This window comes from Fistularia commersonii, chromosome 16 (assembly GCF_037954325.1).
Source record: "Fistularia commersonii isolate RoL2024-O1a breed Wild chromosome 16, RoL_Fcom_v1.0, whole genome shotgun sequence".
NCBI classification, from domain to species: Eukaryota; Metazoa; Chordata; class Actinopteri; order Syngnathiformes; family Fistulariidae; genus Fistularia; species Fistularia commersonii.
Window position 1 is genome coordinate 17,703,391 of NC_141299.1, and position 14,993 is coordinate 17,718,383.

At 46.7% G+C, this 14,993-nt stretch overlaps 2 protein-coding genes across 5 annotated transcripts in view; one reads left to right on the plus strand and one right to left on the minus strand.

Annotated features, from left to right (window-relative positions):
- crb1 (crumbs cell polarity complex component 1) overlaps window positions 1-13,411 on the plus strand; it is a 16,948-nt gene extending 3,537 nt beyond the window's left edge. The window contains exons 4-10 of one of the 3 annotated variants that reach the window (XM_086162117.1): window positions 309-474; window positions 1,099-2,038; window positions 3,411-3,455; window positions 3,953-4,075; window positions 5,926-6,052; window positions 9,582-9,861; window positions 10,182-10,259. In XM_086162117.1, the coding sequence (XP_086018243.1) occupies window positions 309-474; window positions 1,099-2,038; window positions 3,411-3,455; window positions 3,953-4,075; window positions 5,926-6,052; window positions 9,582-9,824 (1,644 nt within the window). In that variant the 3' untranslated portion in view covers window positions 9,825-9,861; window positions 10,182-10,259. Of the gene's footprint in view, window positions 1-308; window positions 475-1,098; window positions 2,039-3,410; window positions 3,456-3,952; window positions 4,076-5,925; window positions 6,053-9,581 lie in introns of all 3 variants that reach the window. The other 2 variants (XM_086162118.1, XM_086162116.1) reach the window with 2 other exon arrangements.
- Window positions 10,951-14,993, minus strand: part of dennd1b (DENN/MADD domain containing 1B) — a 107,381-nt gene continuing 103,338 nt past the window's right edge. For both annotated transcript variants that reach the window (XM_086162120.1, XM_086162119.1), the window contains one exon: window positions 10,951-14,614. In XM_086162120.1, the coding sequence (XP_086018246.1) occupies window positions 13,925-14,614 (690 nt within the window). In that variant the 3' untranslated portion in view covers window positions 10,951-13,924. The remainder of the gene's footprint in view (window positions 14,615-14,993) is intronic.

The following is a 14,993-nucleotide window of genomic DNA, read 5'->3' on the forward strand; positions in this document are numbered from 1 at the left end:
CCGCACTTAACTGCAATTTATAAAACAAAATCCAGAATTCTTGTCATCCCATTTTGGGACACGTGATGTCTTTGTGTTGAGTTTTGCAACTATGATCAATACCAGTGATTAATAATATTCATGATGCTGAATTCAGTAATCATATAAACTCATCAATTAAAAAAAAAGGAAAAATGTGTAATCCTCATCAAGGGGAAAAAAGGAAAAACGAGTCATAAAAACCACCAGTAGCAGGAATGCATTGGCTAATATGACAGGAGGCACGTGGATGCGAGAAATAAAATCAACACTCCGTTTGTCATCCGCAGAGGAACCCCTGTCTGAACGGGGGAATGTGTTACTCCATTTGGGATGATTTCACCTGCACCTGCCCGCCCAGCACGGCGGGCCGGCGCTGTGAGGAGGTCTGGTGGTGCGAGCTTTCACCTTGTCCCTTGGATGCAGAGTGCAAGATGCTTAACCAAGGATACGAATGTAAGACAACATTTCTGTCGAGCGCAAAGTCCTCCGGTTTAAGATCAATGTCGGGCCGCGAAAACCTTGAGGGTCCGCGTGAGATTGTTAATCTTTGCAAGAAGTTTGAACTTTGTCCTACAATAAATAGAGCTGGAAAGGCAGTTGAATATCAATTTGGCTTACTTTTCATCGTTTTAGAACATTCATAAAAATTGGCTCGAGCTGTTTGTGTCTGGCCATCACGGCGTTAATCGTCCATGTAACGCAGTGACACAACACGCTTAGTTGTGTAGCAGCCTAAATCCTCCCACGCACAATCTATGCTCCGGAAAGCAACGTTGACCCGAGGCCAGCTTATCCTTCTCTTGACGGGGCTATTTATGATTTTCCGTGTTGGCATACATGTTGAGTAATATCTAAGAGAAGATACTTTATGATCCCCACAGGGGGAAACTGACAGAGAAATATCATTGTATTGTTATCACGATCTACTGATATGCCGATGTTTAAAGTAGATCAGCGTGTTTAATTGTCACGCCTTCTTAGCCAAACGTAAAGGTCAAAATCCCCTCAAACGCTTTGCTATATTATTGAATTTGAAACTGAAAGTACCTCGCCGACTCTGTTCTCCTTACTTTGCAGGTTACACCAACGCAACTTTCCTGGATGACAGCACGGTGCTGGTCTATCAGGGAAACGGCAATATATCCCGCAACCTGACAAACCTCTCTCTAAATCTGCGCACGCGTAAACGCAACGCCGCCATCCTGCATGCAGAGAGGGCTTCGGCCTTTGTCACCGTCTCCGTCCAGGATGGCTTTCTCTTCATGGAGCTTCAGAGCGACGCTGGGGAAGATGGCGGCGAGGAAGGCGAGCGCGGCGTCTCCACGGTCAGTCTGAGCAGCAGGAGGACGGTCAGTGACGGCGAGTGGCACAGCGTCCACCTGTTCATGGCCACTCCTTGGACATACACGTCCCGCTGGACTCTGGTTCTGGATGATGAAATCGATGAAGCCAGCGCCTCGAGAAGTCGAGGGGGGAACCTGGACTTCCTCCGGCAGGGGGTCGACATCTTTTTGGGGGGCCTGGCTCCCGACGCGGGCTGGTCGCTGGTCGGGTGCCTCGGCACGGTGGAGCTGGGCGGCATCGCCTTGCCTTACTTCAGCCCCTCTGATGTCAACCTCCCGCGTTTGCAGATCGAGCAGTTCGCTCAGGCGTCAGAAAAGCCTCCCCTCCTGGGCTGCGGCGGAGCCCCCGTCTGCCGGCCCAATCCCTGCCTGAACGGAGGGGAGTGCCAGGACTTCTTCAATTCCTACAACTGCAGCTGTGCAGAGGGCTGGGCCGGCAGGCACTGCGACTTCTTCACGGACACTTGCGCCTCGGGTCCCTGCCTTCACGGGAACTGCAGCGTGACGGGGCTGAGCTACCTCTGCACCTGCGAGTTTGGCTTCGCGGGCGTGGACTGCGGGGAGGAGGTGGACATGTGTGAAAACCACCTGTGTGCCAACGGAGGCACCTGTCTGCACGGGCCCGACCGCTATGCTTGCCTCTGTGCTGAAAATTACACGGGGCCCCTTTGCAAGTAAGTCCGAGGATTACCAACATTATGGTGTAAGTTGCAAAGTATGTCTGCCATCGGTAATGACGCTGTTTTGAAAACGATCGACGCCGCCGTCGAGAACACGGATTGCAAATCCATTCGTCTGGGGATTAAAAGCGAGTGATGCAATCTCACCATGAAACAAACCTTATGGTCGGGACTGTCAACAATAGCCCCTCTTCCCAAAAACACAACAACAGGAAAAGCTGCGACTTCATACGAATAATGACATTTATGGATTGTTATCAATAAATATCAATTACAATAGGGCATCTGTCAATACTTTGAGACAACAAACCTCTTCTGTGACTGCAAAGTATACGGCCGGTATCAAAGTTAGTCTCACAGAACCAAACATTTTTGCAGAAGGCTCGGAAAACATGTCAACTGAAAGTACTCGAGTCTGTAAAAAACAACTTCTTCCGAGAGATTAGCCGATACACAAAGACAGGTTTTGCTCATTGATAAATGTCAAACCGGTAGATATTATTTGACTATCGCATGACCAAAGAAATTGAACCATTCACTTCGTTCGATCACTCGAACAGGGATGGTGTGGTACAAATGTCCCTGAAAGTATTCACTACCAATAGGACAGAGACAGGCAATCAAAAGCTGCTCGGCACCATTTTATTCATACTTGATATTGGGAAAGAAAAAAAATGGATGGACGGATGACTGGAAAATATGTCAAAGCATGATTTGATTAATGTAATACACACACAGGCAATAGGTTGCCAGTATAATTGGGATGTAGTTGTCTTCTATCGGTCGTGATACACAATTACAATTTGTAGAATAATTACTCTGAATAAGAAATAATGAATAACAAGTAATTACACAGATTATTAATGAAGGTTTTGATCAAATGTTACCTCTAAATGTTCCAAAATTGCTCAAGCGAGGGACCGCTGCACAAACAAAATCCCCCGTTTCCCCTTCTTTTTCTGCCGACAGTCATCATTTCAACCTCGCCTGCAGCGAGCGCCTCTGAAGATGTATTTCTATTCTAGTGAAAGCCAGAAAAGGCCTCAGTCTGCTGCGGTGTCTCACTACACACGGCTCTCTGGTTCAGCGCCAGTTTCTTTCCCCTGTCATCTACTGTTTGCCAGCAGGGGAACGCCTCCAACCATTTATCCTGTAAACACACAGCCCCTCGCATTTTGCCTCCTTTGCACATGGCAAAGCCTTGCAAGTGTCTTGCTAAGCAAGCCAGCAGACAAGTTGCACCTCTCCCTTTACTAGAAGCATTCACGCAGTAAAGGTTTCATCAAAATGACTTTGTTTTGCTTGTGTCTCTTGTTTTTGCCTCTTTCTACCTCATCGCCCCATCTTTCTCTCTGCTCCTCTCCAGTGAACGCGTTGAAGAGATTCCTTGGTACATTGTTGTCAAAAATATGTAAGTATATTTTCCCCTCGCTCTCTGGGGTTCCCCATTTGTTTCCTCTTAGACATTTGTTTTTGCATTTTCCCACATTTGGCATCTGTCATTTTTTTTTTTTTCCAACTGCATGCAACAAAGATTAGACAAAGACAACGCGCCACCGATTGTCTTAATACGAAAAAGCCATTGCTTCAAATGAGTGACAACTGTAGTTCAAACTGTAACTTGAGGGCAACTGTGGCTGTTCAAGAGCACTGCTTGGTATTTTTTTTCCTTCCTGCACTTGTAATGTGATGTCCAGCTGGCAAATAGTAAGTAATTAATCTCATTATCTGGGTCGCCCCCTAAGCCTCTTTGTCCCTTCTGCGCGGGGAACAAAGGGGGAAAATACAGTGGCAGCAGACGTATACACCCATGACCTCCTGATCCGCAGAGTATGTCCACCGCAGCTTCAAGTTTTACCGGAATAAAACATGTATTTCTTATCTTTATATGCGGCCGCCCTCCGCCAGACGGCCCAGGCTCCCTGTTTCAGTGTGTGGAGACGACATCAGAAATTACACCTGCTTCAATGGAGGCAACTGCACCAACCGAGAGCTCTCCTGCGACTGTCCCCCGGGCTTCGTTGGACACCGGTACGAACATTTGGTTTACTTGAGCGTGAAACCTTTTTTTTTTTTTTTTTCCTGACTATATCTGGGATCTACTGGGAAAAAATTAAGACAACAAGGCTGGTCTCTGAGCTCAAGAAATTTAAATACGTGGTCCTCACAGGGCGACTGCAAACCAGCGTGACCAACAAGCTGAGGAAATCTGACGTTTTTATAGTTTCGAACGTCACACAAAGTGATTAACCCGACCGCAACATTTCATGAGTAAAGGCCTGCACGTTGATCTGTCATATCATCCAAAAATACCCTATGTGCACAGCATAATCATTTTTTTTTCCTAAATAGAAAAAAAGTGAGATATTGAATTCTGCACATTTGTCTTGAATACCATTATGCAGCTGAAGCTGAAGCTTATCACACCAGATGGCTTTAGTGAAGAGAATTCCTAAATGAAGACAATATACACACACACACACACACACACATACATACATTTATATATCCTGATAGGTAATCCCTGATGTTGTTGTTGTTGCTGTCTATTTATTGAGATGAGATGAGAACAACTTTATTTATCCCAAAGGAAACTGTTGTGCCAGAGTTTCAAGCAAAAACATAACAGTAATAGATAATAGTAGGAAGGAGGGAGAATAAAAAATACAATAAAATATAAATAGGCAAGGTTAAGGCTATCAAGTGTTTTAAGGTCTTAAGTACAAAGATTTGTGGATGTCTTGCTTGATCTTCTGTCTCTCTATATATTCATATTTATTTTCCTTTTTTTTTGACATTATAACATTATGCTGTTATGCTGCTGTGACAAAGGAATTTCTCCTATGGGGATCAATAAAGAATATCTTCATTTCATACATATATACATATAAGTAATCTAAAATTATGATTTTCATTTTTTAATCCCAAATAACGGAATATTCTCCGATTGAACCGCTGAAACGCTTAAATTGACTCTGCATAAACTCCCTATCAGTGAGCACACACACACAATCTGACAGGTATTAAAACGATCGGTTGTTGTAGGCTGTGGTAATACCTGTCTCCGGTTTGACAGGGACGAAAAGGAAAGTCCGCTTCATCCCACGGCGTGGAGTCTGTTATTTCTGGCCCACGGGTGTCCGTGTAATCACGGGAACTTGCCGGTGACTTTGCAGGATCCGTGGAAACCGCGGGCTAACGTCGTTAGCTGGATTAGCTAAGCAGTCGCTTTGCTAATGAACGCCTACTCACAAACGGTTAGCTAATAAGGCATCATATGTCCGTTCGGCCGACTTCCGACGTGAAAATGATTCCTTTTTTCGAAGCATACTGAACGGGGATGTCATTCGAAAAGTTTGGGGTAAGCAAATGATAAGAAAGACTTTAAAGGATATCTTTTTACGACGTTTGCTAAGACCTGCTAGCTGTCTTTACCCGCCCACTCGAGCTGATGCGGCCAATCAACGAGCAGAAACGCAACTTCCGGTTGTCATCATGACTCTTTCGAAACATATACATATATTTTTTTTCAACATAAATCAAAATAGAATTATCTTATTTTCGCTATTTTTAAAATTCAGATTCACCTTTTATTTTTTATGAAATAATTTTGAACCATGATGTTCCTTTGAAAGAAATCTGAAATGCATGCATTTTTTTTCACCTTGTAATAAAAACATTTTTTCATGACAGTGTTTGCATTTATTTTTTTTGACACTTTAAGCATATTTTTAAGTGCCTTGAGACTTTAAGCATTTTTTTTTTTTTACAACTGAAAATATGTAGATGCATTTTCCTGCTCTTGGGTATGCAGGAAAATAATAAAAGGGCCGGTAAAACCAGAGAATTGGAAAAGCTGTGATCGCTCTCTGTCTCTGCAGGTGTGAGCAGGAGGTGGACGAGTGCAAGTCGAACCCCTGTCTGAACGGAGGCTACTGCCGCAATCTGATCAACAAATTCATCTGTGTGTGTGACATGAGCTACGCCGGAGACGTCTGCCAGACGGACGTAAGCGACATTTACTTTTATGTGGCCGTGCTGCTCTGGCAAAACCTCTTCCAGCTGCTCTCCTACCTCATCCTACGGCTGGACGACGAGCCAGAGGTGGAGTGGGGCGACAACGAATGAGTGTGTGTGTGTGTGTGTGTGTGTGTGTGTGTGTGTGTGCGCGCGCGCATGAACAAGTGATTGCAGATTTGAGTGTTTGCCAGTAATTATGGTTTAGTAGGTGACAGTTTGAGGCGTAACAATTCACCCCCATACCATATTGCAAATCCAAAATACTACAAAATACATTATCCGGCTGGAAAAAGGGATGGCGATATTTTCTCACTTGCCTGATTTAAAGAGCGAAAACAAATCTCCCGTCGCAATGGCAATCACGACTCATGAGTCGGTCTCACAATCAGGACCGGTTATTTAGCGCGACGCAGACTCGTCGACACGTGACGTTTACGTGCCTTAAAATTGAAGCACCTTCATAAATGTGGTTCATGACTGCGAAGAAAGCACTTGTTGATTATTTTTCAAGACTTCTCTCAACGACTCTTGATTGTTTTAGTCCAGAAAATGAACAAATGCCCTTCACAAGTTGCCAGGAGAATGATTTAATAACGCCAGTTAAATTTAACTTTAAAAGAAAGTAATAAAAGATTATTTGGCCAGTGAAAAGATCCATTGCATCAATTTCCTTTGAATAATCTCATATTTAGTACAATATCTGCTGCGCAGCCCGGCTCCTGAGTTCTCGGTGGAGACATTCACAAAATGCATTTCTGGGCGAAGTGAAGAACCTTATATAACGATAGTAGAATTTCTTTTTTTTATTTTTTGTGAGACGGTGTGTTGTTCTCGTTTGAGCTGGATTTCAGGAGCTCCACCCAGGTGCGCTCGTGAACTATTAAAGACGAACCCGGAGGGCCGCGGAGACGACGGCATGTCTCGCTTTGTTGTTGACGTGCATTCAGATCATGCAAGCAACTGACTTACTGACTGACTGACTGACTGACTTACTGCTGTGCGTTGTTTTGCACCAAAGAAGAAGTTTCTCGCTCTAAACCTTCCTGTCTGAGGCAAAGATATTTTAAGCCAGAATTCTCTGCGGCTCTGTTCGGATGGAACCCGTTAACGTGCGCCGTGTTATGGCGGTCCACCTTTCATACCCTTCATAACATCACTGTCACTAGCCTGTCATTCATGTTAGACCTCCATGTACGTTTTGCTTTCCTTCTTCCTATTCAGTCCTTGTGTCTGCGTTTCAATCTGTTTTGTCTGTCTTTGTTGCCTGCTAATAATGATAAGAATAATAAAAAAAAAATCTTTCCAGTTTCATTTTGTCTCTCCTCTTCTGATTTTTTCATTTTCCCCCGTCATCCCGTCTGTGTTTCACTTTCGGCCTCTACCCCGTTTCCGAAGCTCCTCTGTCGCCGTGCGTTCGGCCGCGGTCGGCCGGCTGCCATGACAACAAACATAGACGCTTAATCCTCTCTAACAAGATATAGCGTAAGTGTGTCCCCAAAATAACCCCTGTTTATGGCCGCAGAGGGTTCACGCTGGAAGAGCAAAGGTGTTCCTTCAAGGGGATTTAAAGGAAACAATTCAAAGTCATTTTTTTCTTTTGGATTTTTGAATCCTCTCCTCAATACACCAATGTTAAACACTGTTAAGTTATGATATCCTGCTTTTAAGACTGGAAATAAGATATCGCCATGTACACTCAGCGGTTAGCGCTCCCGCCACACAGCGAGAAGGTCCCACGCTCCTCGTTTCTGCGCGGGGTTCCTCGGAGGTCTCCGGGTTCCTCCCGCAGTCTGAAAACAGGTCACCCTGAATTTCCCGGAAGTCTCTCTATGCAGGATAAGCTCAAGATTGACTCATTATCTCTGCAAGGACTTTTCTTGCAAAGGCATGTGGAGTAAATTTGTCATGCATGCGGATCATTAAAAGAAAAGGATTAAAAGCACATGAATGTGTAATTTCAAAATGATTTTAGAATCACCAGACCAGATTCGACTATCAGAGCAGTTTCGCATTTGAATTGCCTGTGAAAGGACCCTCTCGCAAATGTCTAAATTAAAGTGGAATTTATTCCTCACGGCGCCGGAGAGACGCTGCAGTCGATTTATGTGCGTCGTGTTTCTGGCAGGTGATCCTCTGTGCCTTTTGCAGAAATTGGGGATGCAAATCACAGATAAAAGACACATTTCTGTTTATCCTGATCTGTTTTAATCATGTAAGGAGATGTTATGTGTAGCAGCCGGTATCATTACATATGCGTGAGCGCGGAAAATCACACACCGGCGAATCCACCCAGCGTGGAGTGGGAAAAGTGTCTCGCGGCTCGGACAGACTTACGGCAGATTTCAATTTATCTGTCTCAAATACATCCTAAAAGCAGAGTCAAAGCTGGGCGGCGTGACAAATATTAACAGAAGTGTCCTGATTCCTGTCACTTTTCAAGGTACTGTGTGTGTGTGTGTGTGTGTGTGTGTGTGTCAGCATATAGAACTCAGGAATCTATTTTTCAGCACCTGCACTGATGTGGCCATCCTTTGAACGCAACACAAATGTGCTTTGCCTGCAAAAAAACGCTGCATCTGCCACTGAAGTGCAGCTTCAGCAGAGAGAAGGTGGCATTCGCAGAAGCCTGGGCCTGCTTCACAGAAACATATGAGGGCAGCTTATCTCACAGGCACACACACACACACACACACACACACACACAGTGCATCCTGATAGTGCTGACAGCAGGGGAGCGGTGTTGCTGTCTCTTTGTGTGCAGAGCTGAGGGTGGCCTTGCTGTGCACCTCAGAGACTGGTTAGTTAGACTTCTCCCAGCTTGTGCGGTGTGTGTGTGTGTGTGTGTGTGTGTGTGTGTGTGTGTGTGTGCAGTCGGTGACTGATGGAGGGTCCTGGCTGCAGGCTGCTTCGGCTCGCTTGTGCCACAATGACAGCCAACTGCGCTGCAATGACAGGTAAGCACTTTCCAGGTGTCAAAAAGGAGAACCTGTAGAGAGCGAAGGGAAGGGATTTCTGCAGACGGCGTGAAGCTATTTTTTCACCACGGGATTCGGACGCTTGTGTTTCCATGTTGATTGCTCAGCGTTAAGTTTGCAGGTTTCTCAGATAGTTTTTCATGCTGACAAGCTCTGTAATGAAGGGGCCACACTTAAAGCTGTTGTAAACCGCTAGCAGCCGCTCCGAGCGTCACGACTGTCGCGCCGAGCACGACGACACTCCACGTAAGTGCGTCCGCTCCTCTGACGACCGTCACTCTCCGATTCGCGTGATTCGGGCCGGAGAGCTGTGTGGCTTTGCATGCTCGGTGACGGTGGCGGCGTGTGTGTGTGTGTGTGTGTCGCCTGACTTGAGAAGGGGATGTTTCTGGCTAAAATCAGGGGCCTTCATGTGAAGCGGCTTCTCTCTGACAGGAGGAGCCGTCGCTGTTTCCTGAGTGTTTCTGCAGAGCACGTGCTGCCGGGATCATCAGGCAGCATCTTGCCAGTTTGTGTGTATACGTGTGTGTGATCCTCCACAGATGGACCGCGCTCCCTTCAGCTCGCGGGTGGTTGCCGCCGTGTTGGCGCCGTGTCTGGTTGGCTTGGCCATAGTGGTGACGCTGGCTCTGGCTCTGGCCGTGGCAAAACTGCGAGAGAGGCGGCAGACGGAGGGAGGATTCAATCTGAGGCGACTTGAGGATTCCGCCGGTCGCCGGCCCCCCGCCGAGCTGGGAAACACATCCATCGGCACGCTGGCGGCGCGCGTGGAGCGCCTGGTGTAGCCTAGCGCGGCGAGGGGGAGAGAGTGTGTGAGATGACGTGAGTGGGAGAAACTGAATGACGGCGCTGTCGATTCACGTGTCCCATGCCGGTCGGCAGCAGAGGAGAACGATCTACGAGGCCGTTATACATGGAGACAAATCCGCAAGGCCTTTCTCTTTCTGATGTGTTTTTGCTTTTTCCTCTGCAGCTTCAGTTTCACACTTGTATGACAAATGAAGTGGTTACATTTTCAAATATCATCTTACCGCAGCGCTTAAACTACTCGTGTTTGCACGGATTATCAGAAAAAGGGGCGTCTGAATGTCGTAATTGCGGCGATGTGCAGGCGTCTCTGACGGTCTCCTCCTCCCCTCCAGTTGATGTCCGAGGGTTTGAACTCCAACCTTTTACTGGCCATTAGCCTGGTGTCCGTCGTGCTGCTGCTGCTGCTCATCCTGACCTCCGTCGGCCTGGCGGTCGCGCTGACCCGCCGCGCCACCCGCGGCACCTACAGTCCCAGTCGGCAGGAGAAGGAGGGCTCTCGGGTGGAGATGTGGAGCATCGCCCAGCCGCCGCCCATGGAGAGGCTCATATAAATAAAAAAAAGAAGGGGACCTGCCGTCTTTCCCTGAAAAAAAAAAAACAATTCCCCGGCTCAAAACTGGACTCCGTGCATCGTGAGCGAGGGGACGGTCGGGCTTTCCGTCCGCAAACACAGCGAAGAGCGGCCTTCTGAGATGTTCCTCAGCCGGTGTGGAGCACAACCATCTCTGGAATGACTTTAGCTCAGTACGTAATGAAGCTACTTCATCTTTCTGCCATTTTATTAGACTAGACGCACCGGCGGGTCTCGCTGGGGGATAAATGTGGTCGGATTTTAGAAAGAAAATTTGTCGACGACCGCGATGATCTTTATTTATTGTTAGTCCTGTGTGTGAAGCTGTATTTCTGTATGTGAGAGCTTCTTGTGCCGTGTACTGTGAGGATCACTTTTTTTCTTTAATTTATGCCATTTCGGTTATCAGTTACTGTGTATAGACACTGTGCGAATCAATAAAGTGAATATATTGGTGTTCACGTCCTCACCGGACGTCCGATCAGACGCAAAGACGGAGATGTGAGGATAAAAACGAGGGCACAGGCGGGTGAAAGAGAACCATTTATTTTCAGTTCACAGTGCGTACATTGTGTGCAGTCGTACCAGCCGAAATCGACCCGGGTTTTTCCTCGGACGACGAGAACGTGCGAGCGCGAAGAGAAGCGGGAGTTCCCTTTAACTCCCGTCACCTTCACGAAAGTTAATTCTCGCGTTGCTATTTTTTTTTTTTTTTATATATATATTTTGGTTGAGGGAAACATGTCTTTTACCTTTCTGAAAAAAATTAAATAAAAATAAAACAAAAAACGCCTCTGTAAAATGTTTTTTTTTTTTTTTTTGGTCGTTTACCCGTCAAAGAACTTGGAAATGTAGGACCACCGCACTTTAAATCAGTCCACCATCACCGGCGACGCTCATTTCACAACATTCATGTAAACAGGAAGATTATCTTCTTCTTTTTTTTGTTTCTAGTCGTATCACCTTGAACAGCAGCTCGAGTATTTTCTCTCCGTGCACGTTTAACACAAATACTTTACGTCTGCATCAAGACGACGCCGAACAACCATCATTCATATTTTCATGTGCTGAAATACTGAAATGACAGATAATCATAATGATGAGAAAGCCATGTTGTAGCACGTGCGGAGACTGAACATGCATGCAGATACAACAGCGAGCACGGCCTCTCCAGAAGCGCCGACGTGCACGTTTTGTTAATATTCTCTCCATTATAGCCTCTTTTCCAAAAATAAAAATCTAACACATTCAAATATTAGGTGTCATCTTTACAACGTACAACACCAATCATATATTATTCATGTCAAAATATACTCAAAGCCAGCAAAAATACACTTCTATTCAGCTGAAAATATTTAGTTATTATTATTATTGTTATTATTTTTTTTAATTATTATTTGTTTAGAAATCAACTACAGAAAGTCCTCTGAGAATTCTTTTTTTTTTTTTTTTTTTTTTTAAATGCCGTCATCTCGGAATTAATGTCACAGAAGTTGTTTTGTAGGAAAACAAAACCACCAAAAAAAAAAAAAAACTGCAAAAAAAAAAAAAAAACAAGATCTAAACAAGCAGTCGGCTAAAGTCTGGGAAAGGAGAGGGAGAGAGAAATTAATTAAAATGTTAAACGCAGATTCGGTTTTTACTCTCCAGTTGTGACTTCCTCCACCTTTCCTCAAGAGCCTCCTCTGCTCCAGCTTCACTGGGTGACGCTCTTATTGAATAGAAAGGCACACACACACACACACACACACACACACACACACACACACACACACACACACACACTTTGATATCTCAGCCATTTTCACACGTGGCTCATGATTCCTATTCTAATATCAATTTGATTCAGGTCCCTATTCAAGTAGAATCGTGCACTATAATATCATTATACATCAGATTTTTTTTTTTTTTTTTTTAAAAAAAGATCTTTTTGAATTTGTAATTGCATAGCGATAAATATTTAAAGTGTTTGTGATTAATAGCTTCCTCTGGAGTTCCTTTATTTCTCATGGGGAACAACTGCCATCACTTCCCGGGTTATTCGAAGAAGCGGCCGAAAGACTTTCGAGCGATCGCGGAGAAGAACCCGAGGCGTCGGGAAATGGCTTGTGTCAAACTGATTGCGCCGCATAAATGCATAAATCGAGCACGAGCCCGTGGAAATCCTCCGCAGAATAACGGGTCCGGACGCGAGTCGAAGAGGCCGCGGATCCATACGACCACGATAAAGAACAGAAAAACGGCAATAAGCCATCCTTCCGATAGGTCATTGCAGAAAAATAAAATAACGATTGCTCGAGAACGTTTGGCCCGAAACTACAATGTCCAGTTAATGCAAATGTTTTTTGCTGTGAGCTTCAACCCAACCTGACATTTCGACCTGCTTTTTAAAAGATTTTTTTTTTTTTGGTGTTCAGGCTCGGGGGCAAGATAGAGGCTCGGGTCTGAGCTCGACGGCCAACGCTTGCACGCCGTTGGTTCGTCTCCGCGGGATACGAGGAGGATTAAAAGAAAAGAAAAAAAAAAAAGACATAACAGTAAAAAGTAAAAAAAAAAAAAAAAGAAATGAAGCATAGTGGCTTTTTTTTTCCCTTAAAAGTTCACTCTGAATGGATGGAGCGCTGAAAGATGTGCTCCGATTTTAAGGGGAGGAAAAAGGAAAGAAGTTTCCCCGGCGCGGCTGGAAGGAGTAAATACCAATTATGAGTGGCATCTTGAGAAAGAGCGGAGAACAATGGAGAGCCGACGTCTTCTGACGGCTTCCGCTTCTCCTCGGAGCGACAGGACTTTTCTGCGCGCTCATTATTTGGAATGCAAATAAAAGAAGCCGCCCGAAATGGGGGAAATATAAATTAAGTCACATTAAGCGCCATTCAATTCAGGTTTGCATTGGAAATCTGACGCGGGATGAAAATACCCGTCGCCGTCTCCATGGAGACGACACACCCGGGTGTGTCTTCTCGTACAAGAAGGAAAAAAAAAAAAAGAAAGCCAATCACGTGTCCGTTTAAGGCTCGGCGATAGAAAATACCTCGCGCAGCGAATGGAAGTACTTTGAAAGGCTCTCGCTTTGTTTCGCTGAGACGGGTCGCGGCGGTTGTTCTTGATTTACAAAGAGACGAGGAGACGCCGTCCCTTCTTAAGCCCGACCGACGACCCGGCCTTTTGCAAATGTTAGCTTCCTGCATTCTTTTTTTTTTTTGTGGAACCCAACCTGTGGCTTTCCTCCTCTGGAATTTAGAATTGTAAAATATGAACCACTCTGAGGGGCGCGGTTGCAGTTCAATTGGAATCAGGCTGAAACATTCACTTGTTGTTCACCCGTTCTCCTCGCTTCCTTCGCCGGCGGACGCCGCCGTACGGGCGACGGCGGAGATCGCGGCGTCCGCGGCGGCGGGAGACTTACAGTGATTTCCATTTCAGTTTACAGTGTCTCTGACATCCCTTGCGTCTTGAAGTGGACCTTGTGTGTGTGTGTGTGAGGGTGTGTGTGAAGGCCAGGCGTCAGTTGAGTCCCCCCGACCGCGCACCCAGGCTTTCCGTATCCGCGGACGCCTCCTTCTCCCAGGGGATGTGCATAGCTGACTGGCGGCAGACGACGGGGCTCCCCTGCTCCTCCGGTTGGCCTCCCTGCCTCTGGAGAGACTTCTCCTTGTACTGCCGCACCGTCTCCTTGGAGAGCACCTTCCTCCTCAGGATGCCGGTGGAGGCGGTTTGGCTCGTCGCCGGCAGGGGCTCGGCGCCGCTCTGAGGGTCGGAGATGGTCCGAGGCCGGCCCGCCGGGCGAGGGGAGCAGCCGGGCTGAGCGGCGTCCCCCGCGGCGCCGCAGGTGCGGGAGAGAGCCGAAGACGGCTGCGTGGACGCGTGAGACGGCGTGGGCGAGTAGGAGAAGCGGTTCGCGGGCGTTCTCCTCGTGGGAGGCCCGTGGGAGTTGAAGTGCTGGAGATTTCCACGCTGCGGCCGGTCCTCGCGGTCCCGGAGCCGAGCCGCCGCCGGGAGCGGCTCGGGAGGATCTTGCGCCGCCTTTGCCGACGCCTTCAGGCAGCTCTTGCCCGGCTGCCTGCGCGGGGACGGCGGCAGGTGTTTCCCGTGGACGGCGCTGTCGTCCTGGCCCGTGTTCCAGCCGCCCTGCTCCGACGCTCCGACGCCGCCCTCGTCCGCAGGGTCAAGATCCCCGCAGGGTTTGGGTTTGCACTGCGGTTAGAAACAACCAGGGGTGACTTTTAAGGCCCGACTCTATTCCCTTCGCAAAGTCGTCTTTCTCAATCGGCGACGCGCGAACGGAAGGACGTCAGCGCGGATCGGAGGGAAACCGAAGGGAAACGTTCAGAGGAAAACAAAAGAAACATCGTCAAGCTCTGACAAAGATGCTAAAGGCAGAGCCGGAGCGTTCAGCAGACACACTCTTTGTTTACTTAAAACACACCTTTTACAGAAAGCTTGTGGTTAGCGCTAGGCTAGCCCCTACTTATATAGCCTAAAGCGTATTAATAATAATAATAATGAAAATAATTATAATAATTATCATTATTAATATAATAAACCCCTTCTTACATGGCTTTAGGAATACTGA